Source organism: Schistocerca nitens, chromosome 6, assembly GCF_023898315.1.
Source record: "Schistocerca nitens isolate TAMUIC-IGC-003100 chromosome 6, iqSchNite1.1, whole genome shotgun sequence".
NCBI lineage: Eukaryota > Metazoa > Arthropoda > Insecta > Orthoptera > Acrididae > Schistocerca > Schistocerca nitens.
The window spans coordinates 658817452-658840433 of NC_064619.1; the positions used below are offsets into that span (position 1 = coordinate 658817452).

At 39.2% G+C, this 22982-nt stretch overlaps 1 protein-coding gene across 2 annotated transcripts in view; it reads left to right on the plus strand.

The window, feature by feature from the left end:
• The window catches only part of LOC126263747 (uncharacterized), a 65010-nt gene extending 51257 nt beyond the window's left edge, over positions 1-13753 (plus strand). For both annotated transcript variants that reach the window (XM_049960930.1, XM_049960931.1), the window contains 2 exons: positions 1270-1368; positions 10584-13753. In XM_049960930.1, the coding sequence (XP_049816887.1) occupies positions 1270-1368; positions 10584-10681 (197 nt within the window). In that variant the 3' untranslated portion in view covers positions 10682-13753. The remainder of the gene's footprint in view (positions 1-1269; positions 1369-10583) is intronic.
• The last annotated feature ends 9229 nt before the right edge of the window (positions 13754-22982 follow it).

A 22982-nucleotide genomic window follows, 5' to 3' on the forward strand; every position in this document is an offset into this window, starting at 1 on the left:
CCTCCCACCCACCCACCTTCTTTCCTTTCTTCCTACCTCGTGTGCAACCAAACAGGCTCCTAACTCTTCAAACTCTCCCTCTGCAAACTATAATTTTCTCTTATTGATACATAACTGGACACTTCCTGTCTGTTTTGTTCCATATATTTTTAGTTTCTGTGTGGGGATGTAAATATAGTTCTTTAATACAAAATAAAGCACTTCCAGTTATGGAAACTAATATGTTAAAGAATTCACAGAAAATATGCTGTTATTGTAAGAAGCTTTTATCATTTACATGAATTTCCACTTTCTGTAAATTTCTATGGGATGGTTCTGTTTGTCACATTTCTTGGCTGAAATTACTAATGGTATTGTGGTCTGTTCCATTCTCTCTAGATGGTGTTCGTTACTGTAGTTAGGACAATGTTAAACAGAAAATAATATTGCTTTCTCAACTATATATTTGTAGCATTATTTTTCTTATAGCTGTTGCTGCTGTTTCTTTATTCACTAATTTTCTTGTTCACTTAATTTCAGAATTTGGTGCTTATTTCTTCTCTTTTCTTTGTGTGTGTGTGTGTGTGTGTGTGTGTGTGTGTGTGTGTGTGTGTGTGTGTTTGTTGATAGGACATTATGTTGGACTCAGCAAGGTGCCATTCTCATTATCTACAGTGGAAGTTGCGTCCAAGCACAGCATTGTGGCATTTTGCTTTCTGTTGTTTGGCTGTGGAATATGCACATAATTATCAATGTTCTATTAATTTTGCGTGAAAACATAATCTTTACACATTTGGGATAAAATTAAAATTTCAATTACTGCTGAGGTGTTACTCATTTCTATAAAACATGGTGACAGTCTTTCTCTATTTGTTTCTTGTCTTAATGAGCCTTTGCATATTTTGTGTTGCAGATGAATTTGTAACTGCTGATATTGTCTGCCCACTGTATATATTAATTTGTTTTATTGATCAGTTATATGTATATATATTTGAAACATGTTTTCATAGTGATATTTTTCAGTTTCGGTATTTATACTGATTTGTAGCAACAGGACTGGTTTATGGATATTAAATTTTCAGGAATCCATTTTAACTGATGCACACTCAGGCGCTGAATTGTAGCTTAAAATACTCAGTTGTGACATTATTCTGATACCTGTGTGATATTTGTTACGTCATGCTTAATAGAGAGTAGACAAACAATTTTAGCCAGTCACTTTTTAAAAGTGGCATGGCATGTTCATTCAGATATAACAGAATACATTTTAATCTGAAAGTTGAATTTCAGAGCAATCAGTGACATTACCTGACAATAATATAGTAATTGGAGGAGATCATGAGCTGGAGGTAGAAGAAAATAACAACAATGCCAAAGAAGAACGTGATGGTAAGTTAATACATAAGTACCGGATTCTTTATTTTATTTTCTCTTAGTAAACATCTTGCAGTATAACTGTTATAAGCGAAACATAACTATATAATATTTTATTTACAGTTATGTCATTTAAATGTTTCATTGTTCCAAAGCTATTATGACAAGTTACATAACATTCAAAGAAAATGTGCAAAGATAAAGGATCAATACTAAAATCCTAAGTGTCAATAATTGGATCATCAGTATTTGGGACAGTAGTAGGGTAGCTAAAATCAAACAATTCACTTGGACTGTCTCACAAAAACACATATCTGATGATGAAATTGTGTTAGTGTTTTTTAAGTAGTTACTTTGTCAAAGGAAAGGTACCAACAAGAAAGATGGATGTGTAAAGGAAGGATATGTAGTGGCTAGAATAACTTTTCCAGAGTTCGTAAAACATTTTTGTTGCTGTCGTGGACTGTGCATCATTACCTCTTCTCTATGGTGGGTTGGCTTGCATGACTCAGTGATACCAACAGCAGTACAGCAGGTGAAACAACACGGAGGTCCCACTAAGACAGAGTTACTGAAGAACAGAAATGTTTTCAGCACTTCCAGGGACAACAGTTGGCCTCGTAATAGTAGCCACATTATAGCTACTGAGGATATGCAGCTTTACTTTATTATTTACTGATGATGGCACCCTCTTCAGTAAAACATGCTGGAGATAAAGTAGTCTCCAATTCAGTCTCTGGTTAGGAACTACTCAGGAGATGTTATGATCAGAAAAATACATCTGGCATTCTTCAGGTTGGCTTGTGTAATATTAGATCCCGTATTTGTGTAGGTATTTTAGAAAAGGTGAAATGAGTATTGGGTAGGTTTAAGTTACATGTAGTGGAATTAGTGATGTGAGGTGGCAGGTAGAACACACCTTCTGGTCAGATGAGTACAGGCTTATGTACTCAGCATCAAATAGTGGTAGGACAGGAGTAAGACTAATAACAAATAAGAAATGTGAGTGAACTACTATGTACGAGATAATGAACATACAGTATTATCATAGTCAAGATAGATGCAAAGACATGACTCACCTCTGTAGTAAAAGTGTATAAGCCAGCTAGCTCCACAAATGAAGATATTAAGAAAAAAAATTGTAATGATATTAAAGATTATATTTAGATTAAGGGAAATGAAAATGTAATTGTGTTGAGCAACTAGAATTCAGTAGCAGGAAAAGACAGAAGGAAAAATAGTGAGACAACATGAGATGGTGGAAAGTAATGAAAGAGGAAGTTGTATGCTCGAATTTTGCTCAGAGCACAATTTAATCATTGCAAACACTTGGTATACAAATCGAGGAAGGAGGGCACTTTAAGTGGAAGAGACTGGGTATGCACCACAAGATTTCAGATAGGTTACATAATGGAGAAACAGATTTGGAAACCAGATTTTAAACTGCAAAATATTTCCAGGAGCATATTAAACTTGAACAGTAATTTACTGGTTATGAACTGCAGATTAAAACTGAAGAAGTTGAGAGAACCAGAGATTGTTGAGAGTTTTAAAAGGGGCTCTAGGCAGTGATTGACTGAAGCTAGGAAACTGAATACAATGAGTAGCTATGTGAAATGTAGCAGTGAAAGCAGCAGGTTTTCAAGTATGCAAAAACACGAGGCCAGATAGCAGTCCATGAGCAACAAATAGGATACTAAAGGTAATTGATGGAAAAAGAACATAAGCTTATAGTAGATGAAGCTGGAAAAATGAAGTACAGACATCTAAAGATGAGACTGACAGCAAGTGCAAAATGGCAAATCAGAAATGACTGTAGGACAAAAGCAAAGTAATAGAAGCATACATGACTATGAGAGTAATGTATATAGGCAAATAAGGTAAATATAGGAAAATTAGAGAGAGATCAGAGGAAAGGGAAGCATCATACCAATATTTAGAGCTTAGTGGCAAATAAAGGAAGGCTGATAGATGGAAGTAATATCAATGAATGAATGTAGATGGAAGTAAAATATAGAAGTTTTGTATACAGGAAACCAACTTGGCAGATGTGAGACCATGAAAGCCATCATCCTGGATAGCTGAACACGTTAACTTGCTGCTCTTGGGACTTGGGGGGGGGGGGGGGGGGGAGTGAGCTTGACCTGGATTGAATCCACATCATGGATTAATGATGAGGGCTGGTGAGCTGGCTAGTATGGATGCGGTTTCACACATCTCACTAGGTGAATACTGGGCTGGTACCCACATCCTGCCTCAGATACACATTATGCAAACATTTGGAAAACATTATCGTATTTAGACATTGGATCAAGTCTAGTCACAGGCAGATACTAACACTAAACACCGTCCAACAGGCCTTGGAAGACCCAACAATACTGACCAACTGCCTCAGCATGTAGGCATCACTGGATGCAGATACAGAGGGGCATGTGGTCAACACATCGCTCTCCCAACTGTTGTCAGTTTTCATGACTGGAGGCGCTACTTCTCCGTCGAGTAGCTCTTCAATTTTCCTCACAAGGGCTGAGTGCACCCCGCATGTCAACAGTGCTCAGCAGACCAGACAGTCTTCCATCTAAGTGCTAGCAAAGCCTAACAGTGCTTAACTTCAGCGTTACCACTGTGGCAAGGCTGTTGGCTGGGGGAATACAAAATCCGTCCTTGGGGATAGGGTGAATAAGAGACTGATGAATGATGACCTTAGATGTTTAGACTCCTGAAACCCATAATCAGCACCAGCAGCACTGAAAGGGTTAGTTGGAACAAGACAACTGGAATAAATGTCATCCCTCAGAATTATTGAGATCCTTAAGAGAACCATCTGTAACAAAATCCATTCTGCATGGTAAAGAAGATACACGAGACAGGTGAAACATCCTCACACTTCAAGAAGTAATAATTCCAAATTCAAAGAAGTTACTTACTAACAAGTCTGAATATCTTCATCTACAAATATACATACATACTCTGCAGGCAACTGTACGGTGCATGGTGTAGGGTATGTTGCACTACTACTTGTTGTTCCCTCTTCTGTTCCACTTGCAAATAGAGCTATGGAAAAACAGCTTTCTGTATGCCTCCATACGAGCTCTAATTTGTGTTATCTTGTGTTTGTGGTCCTCATGTGAAATGTATGTTGGTGGCAGTAGAATCATTTGCAGTCACAAATTACATTTCTCTGAATTTCCTCAAAGGTGCATTGCGAAAAGAATATTGTCTCCCGTCACGGTTTCTTATTTAACCATCTCCATAATACTTGTGTTGACTGAACCTACCGGTAACAAATCTAGGAGTAAGCTTCTGAATTGCTTCAATGTCTTCCATTAATCGGACCAGCTGGGGATACCAGACACTCAGCAGTACTCATGAATGGGGCCATAGTGCTATACGCATGATCTCTTCTATAGATGAACTACGCTTTCTAGAATTCTCCCAATAAACCAAAATCGACCATCCGCCTTGCCAAATACTGACATGTGCTTGTTTCATTTCATATCACTTTGCAGCATTACACAGAGATATTTAATTGAGCAAGCAGCATTCCACTAATGCTGTATTTGAAAGTTATGGGATTGTTTTTCCTATCCATTTGCATTAAATTACATTTTCCTATATTTAGACTGACCTGTGATTCATCACGCCAAATAGAAATTCTGTCTGTCCTCCTGTATCCTCCTACAATCACTCAACAAAACTTTCCCATACAGTACGATGTCATCAGTCACAGTTGCAGATTGTTGTTCACACCATCCATCAGATCATGAATGTATACAGAGAACAAGAGCAGTCTTATTGCCCCCCTGGGGCACTCATGGCAATATCCTTGTCTCTGATGAACACTCACCATCCAGGACAACAATGACATAGATTATTGTTGGACAGATGGAAGGATGAAACTGATCTCAGCAGAGATCAGTTTGAATTTGTTGAGAAATACTGGAACACGAATCAGTAGTGCCCCTACAGCTTAGAACATTGACTGAAGGAAGCAAACCTATCTTTATAGTTTTTATAAATTTAGAGAACCCTTTTGACAATGTTGACTAGAACATGTTCTTTGAAATTCTGAAGGTAATAGAAATAAAATATAGTGTGTGGAAGCTTGTCTACAATTTGTACAAAAACCAGTCTGCAGTTACATGAGTCGAAGGACATGAAAGGAAAGCAGCTATTGAGAAGACAGTGGAACAGGGTTGTAGACATAACTCCAACGTTGTTCATTATGTACACAGATCAAGCAGTAAAGGAAACCAAGAAGAAATTTGGGAAGGTAATTGAAGAAGAGGAAGAAATAAAAAGTTTGTGGTTTGCCGATGACATTGTAATTTCGTTAGAGGCAGCAAAAGACTGTGAAGATCAGTTCAACAGAAGGCATAATGTGTTGAAAAGAGGTTATAAGATGAATATCAAGAAAAGTAAAGGAAAGGAAAAAATATACCAGATGTAATAGATGCATTTTGCTATTCAGAGAGAAAAACAACTGCATTGATCGACTTTTTCTGAAAAAGAGAAATTAGTTGACATTGTGTGTAAATTAAATGTTAGGAAGTTTCTGGAAGGCATTTGTCTGGGGTGTAGCTTTGTACGGAAGTGAAAGATGGATGTATAAACAGTACAGACAAATAGAAAATAGATGCTTTTGAAAACTGCTGTTACTGAAGAATGCTGTACATTATCAATTGTCTAGATCAGATAATTAGTGATGAGGTACTGAATTCAGTCAGGGAGGAATGCAATTTTCAGCAGAATTTGACTAAAAGATAAATTAGTTGATAGGTCACATTTTGAGGCATGATGTAATAGTTGGTTTGGTAATGAGATGAAGTCTGGGGGTAAAGATTGTAGATAGACACCAAGACTTGACTAAAAGTAAGCAGTCTCAAGTACATATAGGTTGCAGTAGTTATCCATAGGTAAAGAGACTTTGCAGGATAGACGAGCAGTTAGAACTACAGTATTCAGATTGAAGACGGCCACAACAGCAGCAATAGTCCATATGAAGGTGAGTGCTGATGAGTGTGGGAGACAGCTAGTACAGTTTAAATATTGACTGCACTCATAAGCACCCAACTGATCAATAAGTGTTACAGTAAATTTTACCATGGTCTTGAGGGTTATTGTTTGATAGTTGCTGTAACTTCTTACTATTGCTTTTGGGGAATGTCTGATATTAAATACCGGGTTTCCTTCGTGAAAAGGAATTTTTTCATCAAATATTAATTGATGTGCTTAACAATTCTAGTTGTGAACTGCGCAAAACATGGTTTGTAACTGACATTGCACTGTACCATTTTTTGATCTCTGATGCCATTTGTAAAATATTTCAAAGCTTTCTTCCAAAAAATTGTGTTGTTCCAATAATTTACAGAACTAAACTTCAATTGTATAGTTTCTTGATTATCAGGTAGCAGCAGGCTGACCCATCCAAGATTCCAGGTCAAAGGGGATTCAGCAGAATAGAATCGTTGCCCCTCCCTGTCAATTACTATCATGTATTTGGGATCCTGACCAAATAAAGTGCCCGAAGGGGGCTTACGACTCTGTTGAAAGTATGTGCTAGACTACAGCAGGACCCCAGCCTTTGCAGCGTAACTTTCTTTCTGTGCTGCAAGCTTATACTTTCACTATCCTCTTCCGTCCACCTCTCCGTCAGATGGTTTTCTTGGTGCAGATTGTGCTTGGACCATGTTTATGATTTTGAACTGGTGTTTCCACTTTCAGCATTTTCTACAGTTTTTTGTTAAATAAAAGAATGGAAAATCCAGGATGGAATATAACAATATTGTGAGGAGGATTGTTGCTAGTCACCATATAACGGAGATGCAGTCACAAATACGGGTGACAAAAAGAGTCACAAAATGAGCTTTTGGCCAAGAAGGCCTTTGTCAAACACACACACACACACACACACACACACACACACACACACACACACAGCTCGTTTCGCCAGGATCATTCCACTGCTCATAATCTATTTTACCTGGAGTCTGCCATCCTAACAGCTTTCATCCAATGTCGACATCCACCAGCAGTCTTTTTTGACCTGCAAAAGGCTTATGCCACAACAGCATCACTAACTTACATGAGCGGGGTCTCTGGGGTCTGTGTCGGTTTTTATCCAGAATTTCTTGTCTCCCCATATTTTTCGGGTTCAAAGTGGTGCCTCCCACAGTTCTCCCCATGTTAAAGAGAGTGGGGACCACAGGGCTCTATACCGAGTGTCCCTTTCTTTCTAGTAACCACCAGTGACCTAGTAGCAGCTGTGGACTCCTTAGGATCACCTTCCTTATACACTGACAACTTTTGCCTCTACTGTTGCTCCTCTAGTGTGGGTGCCACAGAACTTCGATTGCAAGGTGCCATACGAAAGAGCCAGGCATGGGCCCTCACCCGTGGCTTTCAGTTTTCAGCCACCGAGACTCACATCTGTCGACATTGTACTGTTCATCCAAGTACTCAATACGGTGGATACTTACCGCTTTTTCAGATTGCTCTTTGACATTTGGTTGTTGTGGCTTTCCATTTTTGCCAGCTTAAGCAAAAGTGCTGGCTGCACCTTTATACATTTCACTGCCTTAGTAGCACTAGCTGGGATTCATATTCCACTACCCATATGCAGCTTTACAAAGCTCATCTTGACTATGGGATTTTGGTATATGGTTTGGCATTACCCTCAGCATTGTGGGAACTGGAGCCGATACATCACTGTGCCACTGTGGGGTTCGACTTGTGACAGGATCCTTTTCAAATAGCCCTGTGAACAGATTTCTCGTGGAGGCTGGTGTCCCTCCATTGCAGATCAGGTGTCAAGAACAACTTGTCAGTTATCCTACACATGTTCACATCTCCTCTATGCTTCTGAACTAACGTCTCCTCATTTCAAACACAAAGTCAATCCCTTGCAACAGCGTGTCAGATCAGGAATTACGATCACAGTCCGCGTCCGGTCCTTCCTCTCTGAACTTCAGTATTTTCCTCTACCACCTCGCCTCTGTGCTGCTCACGAACACCTCTGTGGTGCATCACTCAGTCACACCTTCGCCTCGACTTATCACGTTGTTTGAAAGACTCGGTTCATCACGAGGCCCCTTGTTGTCAGTTTTTCTCTGTCGTTGTTGCATCCTGGGATTCAGAAGTAGTCTATACTGACGGCTTGCTGGTTGCTGGTCCTGTTGGCTTCACGTATACTGTGCAGGACTTACTGAACTGCACTCCTTGCCAGATGGCTGTAGTGTTTTCACTGTGGAGTTGGTAGCCATCTCGTTCTCCTGAGCATACCTGTTCTGCAGTGGTGGTTCCTTTCTCATCTGCAGCGACTCCTTGAACAGTTTGCTAACTCTCGACCAGTGTTGCCCTCGCCATCCCTTGATCGTGGCTATCCGGGATTCTCTGTGTCCTTTGAACAACATGGACACTCAGTGACCTTCGTCTGCACCCTGGGCCACATTGGAATCTGGGGAATGAACTCGCTGGTTGCCTCACCAAATTGGCTGCCAGTAAACTGACTCTTGAGATTGATATTCTGTAAACAGACCCCCAAGTGGTATTATGCCATCAAGTTTTAGGGATCTGGAATACAGAATGGCGCACTCTAACTTCATCAAAATAGCTACAGGTGACAAAGGAAACTAAGAGTCTGTGGAGGTCCTCCATGCAGGCCTCTCACAAGGGCCCTACTGTCCTTTGCCAGCTCCACATCACCCATAATTTGCTGACTTGTGGTTATCTCCTCCGTCGTGAGGACCCACCCCACTATTGTTGTGGTTCCTATTTCACAGTGGTCCACATTTCGCTGAACTGTCCCAACCTAGCCACCCTGCGGCAGACACTTAAATCTCCCTCACTCGCTACCCACGTTGTTAGGAGACGATCGATGCCTCAGCGACTGACTTACATTTTATTCATGAAGGGGGCTTTTATTGCTCACTTTAAGGGAAGGCCACTTAACCTTACTGGGCCTGTGGGGTCTTAACACACTGCTGCCTCCTCTACCCAGATTGGACTGTGGCTGTCTGGACTTAATGGAGTATCCTGGCCTTCACCTTGCTTGCTCTTTTACTCATCCTCCCCCCTCTCACGTACTCTGTTTGACTTGTTCATCTTTTATCTATTTGTGTTTCTCTTGCCATAACTGTGTTGCTAGTCCTTCCTCAGCAATTTCTGAGTGGAGACTTCTGGTAAGTGGGGGAAGTATGCCCCCCATTGCACTCTTCTTTTGGGGGGCTTCCAGGTGCTCTCCAAATGGGATACCTTGCATGCCTTTCTTCCTCTGCCTCCCTTTCTTCTTTTTTGTCCCCTATCTAGTCTTCATTGACCTTTGGTAACCGGGTATTTTCTTCCCCTGGGTTTTGTGTGGTAGGCTGTCTCTGATGTACAGTCATGTAGACCTCTCTCTACGAGGAAATGGGACTTATGACATAGTAATTTAATTCCTTTAATCATCCAGCCAACAAATTAAAGTTGCAGAGGGCCAGTTCAGAAGTTACATGAGTTCTGTAGGGTAATTTAAAAAAAATAGACAACCTTTATGAAAGTAGCAACAATTTATGCAGGGAACCGAAACTAGAGATAAGTGTAAACAAAATGAGAAACTTCAGAATATAAATTAAAAAAAGGGGGGAGAGGTTGCCATAAAGCTGTGTAATGGAAAGAAGGTTAGCAGTAGGAGATGGTAATGTAAACTGAAGCTAGGCAGATATCTGGAATGAAAAAATACTGGAGAGAAATTGTTGCTTTATATTAAATATTTTTATATTTTATTTTCCATACACTACATGTATTCCACTTGAAGACATTATCTCCACCTTCCATTTTTACGGAGCAAACTGTAACGTGTTATCTAGTGTATTTTGTTAGTTTCTTTCCAGATAAGTCTATGCATCAGTATTATCTTTGTTTGTTACTGCTGAGGAGTTAACAACAAAAACCTCATATCTAATAAATTAACTGTAAAATCCTGAAACGTGCTTGCGTAAGTATAGATGAAGTGACCAGTTCTGAAAAATAAATAAGTGCAGCCACAGAATGTCTCCTTCACTACCATGTGCTTTATAGACTTTATTGCATTTACGTAAATCAGTGGCAAAAGGTGAAAATTTGTAGATTCAGCTTTTGTCAGTTTATAGTTTTTCTTAGAAAAAGAGCTAGCGTTAACCATCCCAGTCAGTAACTGTTTCCCTAATTCTTTGTTACCTTTGGTTTGAAACAATTTTTTTCAATAATTTTAGAAGGGGATGCACAGGCAGACCTGAATGCAGAGACAAATCAGGTACTGGAACCAGAGCAGCGTATGGAAGTTGAAGAAGAGGAGGCAGCTCCTGCTTGAACTAGATCTCTGCAGCTGAAAGTGGAAACAGTGCCATGTAAGAAGAGGTGATATGGCATCACAAAAGACTGTTTTGAACATCTTGTTGGCGTTCAAAAGACTTAGACATGATTTGAAGAACTTCTTGTTGCATTTCAGGGTCACAAGTATTTACTACATGTTACTGTTATCCTTTGAAGAAGAATGAAGTATTTAAAAAAAATATTCAAGGCATGCCATTGTAACAGGGGGACATTGTTCTACATCTTTCAACAAATTTAAATGTGTGTGTGTGTGTGTGTGTGTGTGTGTGTGTGTGTGTGTGTGTGTGTGTGTATGTGTGTGCACTTTCATATGTGTGCATGTGTGAGCTTTCGTGCATGATTGTGTGCATTCACATGCACATGCACATGCACTCGCATGTGCACCCGTCTGGGCCTGTGTGTATGCAACAGTATGTCGTCAAATTTCTGTGTAAAAAAAAAAATATATAAGTATTGTTTCTCAGATACATTGGTGTATTGAGTATCCACTGGAAAAGCAGTCTAATTTGTCACAATGTAGGCAGCAGAAAATCTGCAGATTTATTTTTGATATATAAATGTATGTATGTATTTATGTGCTTCTGCTTGTCTGTTCTCATATATCTGTATTTGTTTCATAGGGTCTGCAAAAGTTATTATGTAATAGTGACTTACATTCTTGCATCATTACTGGGAATTGTTAGTTTCAATGTCTTTTGACTACTTATAAGCACCAGTGTGGTATCCACACTGAATGTGTAAGGGGAGGGACTCGATAATAAAATTGGATGAATGAATTGGTGCACTGGTCCCTGGTTATCTTTATCTGTGATATTCCAGCAGTTTCCTGGAATGAATGTTGCTGTATTACTAGTTATTGATAATTAAGATTTCCCCACCTCAGGTTAAGTGCTAGCTAATGGTTTGTGCACTATGTCTCTTAATCCTGTGTAGAAAATGTGGCTGGTTCAGTGTGTTATCAAGTGCTGTTTAAATACTGGCAGTTTTCTGATCATGGCGACTAAAATTCAGGCAGACTTGCATAGGGTGGTGCATATCAGGACATTGTGTGTGTATGGTGGTAGGGAAATGTACAGTTTGAGATGAGATATTAGTGCATCTGCTAATTCATTTCTAAAGAATGTGGACATCAAGCTAGAAATTATACAGATGTACTTATGCTGATATTAGTTGGAATCTATCTCTTCCTATGTTGGGTCATGTGACACTGCTATTATCCCTTTCATTGTCAATCTTAACTCCAGCTCAAATGTTACACCATACTTTCAGACTTTCTGTTTTACTGGTGGTAATATTTGTATCAGGTAATTCATCTGCCTTAAAAATCCAAATATTGTTTACTTATGCATCTGTTGCATGCTTTCATTTGGGTATAAGATTATGAATGACATGGTGTATCATTCACAAAGTTGGCATATTTCATGCTACCTTCAAAGTAGTCATAATTATTGAATTAAATGAATGAATAAGAAATAGAAATGTGACAGATATGCCAGTTCCATCAGACTTTTAGGCGAATTAATTCGAACATTAGTCATTTTTATTTAATGGATCATTTATCACTTAAGAGTATAAGAGATGTGATGTGCCACTGTGAAAACAGTAAAGGCCAGCTTTCCATAATTAGTACCACTAAATACACTCTCTAGTTATGTGCCATACCATTAGATGGAAATAACTACATAAAATGAAAATATACTTTTGCAGTGCACAGAATTCAGTGTTACAAACTAAATGTTGTTGTTGGCACCTGCAGCAAATCTTTACAGAAAATACTAAATTAATTTACACGTCACCATTATCAAAGGGCTACATAGATCGAAACTTCATAATAGCTTCCAGGTTTTGTTTCTGGTTAACTGTTAAGTCATAAGCAGCTTTTCTGTAGAATTTGGTGGAAGTATACCTGCATTATTTTACTGTTAACACATTGTGCTCTGTTTATGATAAATGGCTTATCTTTTGCCTCTTTCACGAGTGGAACATTCATGGAAATTCTCTTACTTTAAATCGATAGTTACATATTGTTTACAGGTATTGTAAATTTCTGCTAAATAGGTACTGCTTGGAAGTTCTCTCCCTTCTTTAAATATTATTATTATGTTAAAATAATGAGGAAAAAGTTCTGTGTGTTGTGGTATGTGTCACATGACTTTTATTGACGTCCTTTACTCTTCCTTGAGAACCATACATTTGTAAATCTGTTTATTTATCTGCACTGAATAGTAGAAGGTCCCATGCCCCAACCACTGAGCGAGTGACCTCTAAGATGATCGGCATTTGATGATAAGTATGAACTGATTGTGCTATTAAATATCATCTTACGAGCTCCCTTTTCCATCATTGCAAATTTACTATTCATGAATACTAAGTAATTGCCTTTAGAATTGTATAGTTCTATTGGTATGATATTCCTACTTTTAGACGAGTATGCTATCTAGACAGTATACTATATTGGTACCATGAATACTTATCTCTAATGACTCATCTTATCCCTTAGTACTCAAACCCTAGTATTTGTGTAGTCACTCGAGATGGTCATATAGTAAGAACAGTATTCAAGCCACATACTTGGTGCTTCAATTACTGTGTTACAAGATTTACATGAAAATTATCATGTGTATTTGGGATCTTTTATGTCCTGTCTGAGAATGCAGTGCGAGAATGTTTTCTATTGATATGTATAAAAATTTTGAGTGTAATGGTTAATTTTGAAGTACTGGTACTGTTACAGTGTGTTTAAAAATTATTTCTTGATGTGTGTGGGTAGTGTTTTTTGTGCTGTTAAAAAAATGATAATGCACAATTAACTGTGAAAATGAATTGGTCATTGTAAGAACCAAGTGTACTTGTGAAAAGCTCACTTATACTTGCAAATAAGCAAAAAATTTGTTTAATTTTGATTCAACATACACTTTATTCATAGTCATGTAATACTGAAAGTGTGTACCAACTTTTCTCAAGTTACACATGAGAATACAAGCTGTGACTTGTCATTTTAGTTTACTAACATGTAACCCCAAGAATGCAGATAGTGATGTACAAATGACACATTTTTCTTAATCTGTCTGGTATTGTCATAAAAAATGAACTGAGATATGAGGAAACTTGACACACTACAGTTGAGATTCTCAATAAAAATTGAATTCCTTTTGTAGATACGTATCAGTGGTACCAGGTGAGAATATACAAGGTTTCTGGAGACATAGCAAACATCTGAGGAAGGATGGTATATGAATTGATCTAGCCTCACCCAAGGCCAAATTTGTGTAATAAGCAAGTTAATGTTGATAACATACACTGAAACCTATCAGGTAGATTGTATATGTATTTAAAACTGTCTTAGTATCTGGTTTATTCATTGAATTTTTCTTTCCAAGTTATGAGGTGTGCCATCTAGAACATCCGTTTTAAAGTATTGTATCCAAACATGCATGACTGTTAATGCAACACACAATAGAAAGCAAAGCTAATTATAGAACAAATTATTCTTCTTTGACTTTAGAACACAACTAATATCTATTAGTTCATTGTATATGCAGCATATTTAAAAACAAAATGTCAGAGTTTTGTTTGATAATCAACAACCTCCTTTTTATTTATTTATTTTTGTAAAAAAAAATCTTGCTGTTGTATAAAAACTTACAAATGCTCACAGAATTTCAATAACACCAGATGTTCTGTTTCACCAGCAATGTCATTAACTGTGCAGAATTATTAGGGCAGCATGAGTGGTGTAGATTCACAGTATTGTCACCTATCCATTTCAATTTGCAACTTAGTGCATTTTATCCCAGTTAAAGGGTGTGTTGCAAATACTAAAAATGATTAAGCACAAGTAGTAAAACAGAAATGTTTACTTAACTGGTGCTTTTCCGTAGCCTACAGTGGTTCACTGTAGCCAGATGTTGCGTGTGCTCTACTGTTCTTCTGGATCTCATATATATATATATATATATATATATATATATATATATATATATATAAAAAGAAAGATGATGAGACTTACCAAACAAAAGCGCTGGCAGGTCGATAGACACACAAACAAACACAAATACACACAAAATTCAAGCTTTCGCAACAAACTGTTGCCTCATCAGGAAAGAGGGAAGGAGAGGGAAAGACGAAAGGATGTGGGTTTTAAGGGAGAGGGTAAGGAGTCATTCCAATCCCGGGAGCGGAAAGACTTACCTTAGGGGGAAAAAAGGACAGGTATACACTCGCACACACACACACATATCCATCCACACATACAGACACAAGCAGACATATTTAAAGGTCTTTAAATATGTCTGCTTGTGTCTGTATGTGTGGATGGATATGTGTGTGTGTGTGCGAGTGTATACCTGTCCTTTTTTCCCCCTAAGGTAAGTCTTTCCGCTCCCGGGATTGGAATGACTCCTTACCCTCTCCCTTAAAACCCACATCCTTTCGTCTTTCCCTCTCCTTCCCTCTTTCCTGATGAGGCAACAGTTTGTTGCGAAAGCTTGAATTTTGTGTGTATTTGTGTTTGTTTGTGTGTCTATCGACCTGCCAGCGCTTTTGTTTGGTAAGTCTCATCATCTTTCTTTTTAGATATATTTTTTTCACGTGGAATGTTTCCCTCTGTTATATATATATATATATATATATATATATATATATATATATATATATATATATATGGGCTTGAAAATTCAGGTTTAACTCACTGGATTTCTGTAACTTTTTAACATATACAAGGTTTAGCTCTGGCTACTGATTCCATGTTCTTACTTCTCCCTAGGCTACAGTCAAACTTCAACTGTTCAAAACAGGCACGAGCTCACTAAACATGTGCAGTTGACAAAGACATGTAATGCAGAGATATAAAAGGAATATTGTTGAACAGTTAGCTTTTACACAATCTATTTACATTTTGAATTTTAATATGGTTTTTGCAAGTTTTCCACTTTTCATAAATATTTTTTTCAAACAAAGTAACTTCTGAAACATTGCAATTTCGCAGTATGTTAAAATATATCCAGCTATTCATGTAAATCATTTTATGTCTAATTTGGATGTGTAGAAACACATGCACAATTGTTACTTACACACACATTACTTCAACAAAGAATCTAAAATGATCATTACGAACACCATGTCACAAAAATAACGGAATGAATTAACAGATATCAAATGAAACAAAATCCCATATTCCTAAAAACCCATTACAATACACCTCCTCCCTCCCCCTCAAATTCTGCATGTGATAGTGGGATTCTGTCATCATCCAAATTAATAATTGTGCATAATGATAGAGCAGTTATTTGAGACAGTAAAATTAATTAGAAAACTTATACTCTATATTTTAGAATAATCATTTGTATAGGCCTATCATTGTAACAAATTGTATTTGTTTTACTCTTGATACTGCTAGATTTTGTTTAACGTTCATCCATTTGAAGTTCAGTCCATGGATAACATTTCCCATTTCATAATTGTTTTCATTTTCCTATATTTGTTAGGTACTAGAACAGTTCAGAAGTGTATCAGAATCAGTGACAGGTTGTAATTTACCACATATACAATAGTGCATCCTAATAATTATAGAGGACTGACGGGACTAATGGCAAGAATTTGGCAAACATCTTGACAACTAATATGCGAGACGATGAAAGTGAACATTTCCAATAAAATCACACAGTTAAACAAGTCTATAGGTGTAACAATAGAAAACTGAGTGCAGTATCTCTTTAGTGTGGATAGTAATCATTCCATCAACAACATATTCCAAATACACAGGGGAAATATAGGTATGTGTGATAACATAATTTCATATAATAAACCAATGAAATCTTCCAGGTAATATAGTATACAGAGAAGCTATCCAACATAACTTTCGCAATTCTAGTGTAAAAAAAAAATTACAGCTCTGGGTACGACAACTCCACGTAGCCTCACAAAATTGGTTTCATTATGTTTACTTGCACAAATGACTAGATATTATACAGTTAAGTGAAGACTATTAAATTGACATATGCCATTATATTGCAGATATCTATTTTTCTGTTAGGCCTGCTGTTTTTTTGACAGGATTCATTTAGGAAAGGCATTTGTTTCTCATTGCATATATAAATTATACAAGATCAAACAGCAATTCCTATTCTCAATCTCTCAACAATGTACTTTACGGATTGTACTTCATGTAACAAATATGTAATTTATGTAACACAATAAGTTTCTGTACCTCTACAATCAACACACATTTATCTCCAACATCATCAGTTCCTCATAGTGTCTTCATTATTGCTATACATTTTCACCATCATATGTCTTACATGATACATCATCATTAAGATAATTATTTGGAGTTTCCCATATGAAGTACAGAAAAAGCTTTCCTACTTATCAAGCATCCCTACACACACACACACACACACACACACACACACACACACAATCTGGTCTTCAGCTGATAAAATATTACATCAATATTACTGTGTTCTTGGCAGTGTATAATGTAAATGTTGTAAAATTATTTGTAACATGTTTTTGAAATGAAATATGTTAACTATTATGTGAGTGTACCAATGATATTTAAGTAGCACTGAGTGCAAACATTACTACAGAAATATATGTAATAATTAAGGTGGTAGACTTTAACATTCATGGAGCATAATGCATCTCACACATAAAAACATGACATATCAAAACATGATATTATATTAAAAAAGTATTCAAATAGTATAAAATATCCAGAGATTTTCTTTCATAATAAGCCTCTCATTGACTTATAAAGCTACACACTTTCTCAGCACATGTAATGACAGCTTCATAGTGTGTTCTGTAAGTACCTGGACTGGGCACCTCAGTATAATGTCCATAATGAACATTCAAAACTACTAGTAATATAAATCAATTCGTCATCATCATCATCATCAACTTTATCTCACACAAAACCATCATAGTTGTCGGTATCATTTTCCTTAATTTTTAAAATACGTCAAAGCAGTACATGCCACCATTATCCTTCAGAATATTGTCTCAAAGGAAACTGTATATCCCCAATATTAACTTTCATAACACCGTCATGTGGCAGCATCAGCAAGATCATAATCATCAGCAGCATCATCAAAATCTTATCTTCCTCTCAGTTGCACTATGTCCAGAGTTTGAAAAGCAGGTACCTGTCATGTACTGAGCAAAATGTGATATACACTGCCTGACAAAAAAAGTGAAACACCCAGAAGACATCATCCAATGTCAATGTAGCTTTCGGCATGTACACATCATCATCACGTATGTAAATGATTACAATTGCAATTCTCTGTGACAGATAGAATGGCCACCAGTGTGCATTTGTGTTCATATTTGGTGCTGTTGCCAGATCTCATACGCAGTTGCGATTGCCAAGCACTTTGCTGAGCACTATGCTCGAGCCTCTGCGTCGGAGAATTACCCCCCAGCCTTTCACACTCTCAAATGGCGGCTGGAAGAGAAAGTCCTCTCGTTCACTACATGCCACAGTGAATCGTTTAATGCCCCATTTACAGAGTGGGAGCTCCTCAGTGCCCTTGTACATTGCCCTGACACTGCTCCTGGGCCAGATCGGATCCACTGTCAGATGATTAAACATCTCTCATCTGACTACAAGCAACATCTCCTCGTCATCTTCAACTGGATCTGGTGCAATGACGTCTTTACATTGCAATTGTGGGAGAGCACCATCATTCCAGTGCTCAAACCCAGTAAAAACCCGCTTGATGTGGATAGCTATCGGCCCATCAGCCTCAGCAACGTTTTGTAGCTGCTGGAACATACGGTGTGTCGGCGGTTGCATTGGGTCCTGAACTCATGGCCTACTGGCTCCATGTCAGGGTGCCTTCCGCCAGGGTTGCTCTACCACTGATAATCTTGTGTCCCTCGAGTCTGCCATCCGAATAGTCTTTTCCAGACACCAACACCTGGTTGCCGTCGTTTTTTGTTTTATGAAAAGCGTATGACATGGCCTGGTGACATCATATCCTTGCCACATTGTATGAGTGGGGTCTCCAAAACCCGCTTCTTATTTGTATCCAAAATTTCTTGTTGCTTTGTACTTTCTGTGTCCAAGTTAGTGCCTCCTATATCAAGGAGAATGGGGTCCCGCAGGGCACTGTACTGAGTGCATCTCTGTTTTTAGTGGCCATTAATGGTCTAGCAGCAGTTGTAGGGCTGTCTGTCACCTTTTCTGTATGCACAGACGACTTCTGCATTTCGTACTGCTCCACCAGTACTGGTGTTGCTGAACGGCACCTACAGGGAGTCATCCACAAGGCACAGTCATGGGTTCTAGCCCATGGCTTTCAGTTTTCAGCCACAAAGTCGTGTTTTATGCACTTCCTTCGGTGTCATACCGTTCATCTGGAACCAGAACTTTACCTTAATGAGGATCCACTCACTGTAGTGGAGACATATCGATTCTTAGGTCTGGTTTTCGATGCCCAATTGACTTGGCTTCCTCACTGTTGTCAGCTTAAGCATAAGTGCTGGTAGCACCTTAATGCTCTCCACTGCCCGAGCAACACCAACTGGGACGCAGATTGCTCTACGCTGCTGCAGCTCTACAGAGCTCTTGTTCAGTCCCGCTTTCACTATGGGAGTCTGGTTTATGGCTCAGCAGCGCCCTCAGCATTGCGTTTACTCAACCCAGTGCACCACCGTGGCGTTTGCCTAGCGACAGGTGCTTGTAGGATGAATCCGGTGACCAGTGTTGTGGTGGAGGCCGGAGTCCCTCCATTGCAGGTTAGGCGTGCACAACTGCTCGCCTGTTATGTTGCACACATTTGTAGTTCTCCTGAGCATCACACATTCGTAGTTCTCCTGAGCATCCGAATTACCGTCTCCTTTTCCCACCCACTGTGGTTCATCTCCCACATCGATGGCCCAGGTCAGTGCTTCCAATTGCAGTTCAGGTCCAATCCCTTCTTTCTGAACTGGAGTCCTTGCATTTACCACCTATACTTGATCCACTCAAGTACACCTCCAGGGTGTACACCCAGGCCACAGCTTCACCTGGGCCTTTCACATGGCCCTAAGTACTCAGTTAACCCCGTGGCTCTCCACTGCCACTTTCTCTCGATTCTTCACATGTACCGAGGCCATGAAGTGGTTCACACCGACGGCTGATGATCACTTCGGCTTTGCATATGCCCGTGGAGGACATATTGAACGGCATTCCTTGCCCAGTGGCTGCAGTGTTTTCACTGCCGAGCTGGTGGCTATATCTTGTGCTCTTGAGCACGTCCTTTCGTGCGCTGGGGAGTCGTTTCTTCTGTGTACTGACTCCTTGAGCAGCCTACGAGCTATTGACCAGTGCTACCTCGTCATCCTTTGGTAGCGACCATCCAGGAGTCCATCTGTGCCCTGGAACAGCCCAGTAGTTCGATGGTGTTTGTCTGGACCCCAGGTCACGTCAGAATCCCAGGCAACGAATTTGCCAACAGGCTGCCCAAAAAGGCGATGCGGAAACCGCTTATGGAGATTGGCTTCTCTGCAACAGACCTGCATTCAGTACTATGCCGCAAGGTTTTGCGGCTTTAGGAGACAGAATGGCATAATCTCAGTACGCACAACAAGCTGCGTGCCATTAAGGAGACTGTGAATGTGTGGAAGACCTCCACGCGGGCCTCTCGCAGGGACTCGAGTGTGGTTCTGTCGGCTCCACATTGGCCACGCTCAGGTGACACACGGCTACTTCCTGCACTGTGATGACCCACCTCAGTGTCGGTGTGACATCCGGCTGACATTGGCCCATTCAGTTACCGAACTCGTTGCCATTAATTTTAATTGACAACACCTCATCAGCTAATTTAGTTTTACATTTTATATGTGATGGTGGGTTTTTTCTATATAAGTTTTCGCGCGTATCCTTTGTCCTTTTGTGTTCTCCACTCTAATGCTTTTAGGCTGGATGTTTTAATGTGTCGCAGAGTGGCTGGCTTCTCATTTTTATTCTCACGGTTGGCCTGCCAAGGTCATGTGCTCTCTTGTTTTTATCCCTTCCACCTGTTCCTTGCTTCTCCCTGGGGTTTTCTGTTCCTGTTTTGTCCATAGTAGTGTTGGTTGTCCTTCTGTTGTTCTTGTGGTTCTTCCATTCTCCTGTTTTTGTGCTGTACGTCTCCTTTCTTTTCTTCTTTCCTTTGTGTAATTATTAATTATTTTATCAGGAACAAGGGACCAATGACCTTGCAGTTTGGTCACGAACAGTATCATATGTTGAGTCATCACTGTGAAGGACACGAAAATGCTGCATACTCATGTGAAACAGTTTTATCAGCACCTGATGGGGTTTGAAGGGGGCTTCATTGTGTGTCTCCGTTTGGCTGGCTGGTGTAATTGAGCAATATCCAGATTTGTAGGGTGTTAGGAATGACAAGCTTGATGTTGGGTGCATAGTGCAAGGCTTTTGTGGACCATATCTGATCACCAAAAGGAGGCTCACTGTACTGTGCACCGAGCTCATCGTAGCACATTCATGTCTTTGCCTGCCATCTGAGAGCAGGTAATGGTCTCCTTGCAACATCCTGTGTGGTGTGGACCAGTGGTTGGAGACTGAGAGCAGTGGGACTAGGGAAGTTCCATCCTATGCGTAGGCTGTCATTAACACAACACAAACGACTGTTTTTGAAGAGGTGCTGTGACTAGGAAGTGTGGACTACTGATGAATAACATTGAATTGTGTTTTGAGATAAGTAGCAGTTCGCCACTATCCCAGATGACCGTCATTGGTGAATATGATGCTGAGTTGGGAATAGATCCCATTTTTCCAGTGTGTTGGAAAGGTACAGTGCTGTTAGTCCTGGAGTTGCTGTGTGGGGGATTCATTGGGTACAACTTCATGGCATGGCTGGTAGTGATTGACAGAACTCTGACAGCACAATGGTATGTCACTGACATGTCAAGTCCCCATTGTTACCTCTTACACCACAGGATCATGGTGCCATTTTTCCCTAGGGCAGTGCTTTTCCACACGTGGCATATATTTCTGAGAGATCCCTGTGTGATGTTGAGGTACTCTCATGGTCACAAAGATCCTCACACCTAGAACAAGTGAGAGACCAGTTGGATGTCAACTCTGTCCGGATTCCAATATCCAGGATATCAAAGACCAGTTACAACAGTTTCTGAACAGGTGTCTCAGGAGGAGGTACAGCAGCGTTGTCAGCCCCTTCCCAAATGAATTTATGCACGCATCCTGACCAGAGAGAGTGTTACATCATTCTAGCAAGTGGGCTCCTACTGCTGAATTCTCTGTAAATTTGACTTGATATTATAATCACTGAAATAACATCAAATAGCCTCTCAACCTGTGATGATTCACTTTGTTTCTTCTTCCCCTTCTGGGTGCTTCACTTTTTTAGTCAGGCAGTATTTGTCATACACAGCATGTGGGCACCATTCCATAAATCAGTCCATGTAGGGATTTAAGTAGTATTATAATAGCAATAATATTCGTAAATGGATGTAGATAACATTGTACTGTATAAGTTCTAAAGAGCTTCAAAGTATGTGTAAGTTATTTGCTTCATGTGATCGTAAACATTTTTCTAGCATGAAAGAATAGTTTCCAGAGTGAAAAACTGGTAGCAACATGGCACCTGTCAAATGACTGTTGTATAAACATAAAATCATTACAGCCTGGACATCAACTTGCCACACTTCATGTAATATTCCATCCTAACAAAACCTATGTACGATTGAAAAAACCTTCTGAATCAAATCTTATTATCTTCATATGTATATCATAATCATGAACACATCTCAGCATAGGAAAGGTAGCACTGACTGGGGTATCTTTTATGAGTATTGTTAAATTACTTTGTTCAAAGCAATTGATGGTGCTGATTTTTAGTTCAATACTATCATTTAGGAGGTCTAGTCTCATTACCAGTTTTGGAGGCTGTGAATTAATGGAATGCAATTAATATATATGAGATCTTCATTCAGCTGAATATACACATGTAGGTGAAATATTTTGAAGTTCTTGTGGATATAAAAGACTGTAAAATCATATTCATATACAAACCACCAGGTGCTGATTTTAACATCAAAGTACATGTCAGTGTGAATGGCCAACAGCAGTAACTGGTGTCTCTTACCATACTGGCAAAGTAACACATAGGAATATGAGTATAATGAAAATGTTGCAGCTCTGTAAGAAGTGGCTGAAGTGAAACATCTGAGCCTCATTCATAACCTAGAATAAACTACATCATTCAAGAGCAGTTGATATTGGCAGCATTAACATCTCAGCAGTAAGTACAGACAGTACACAG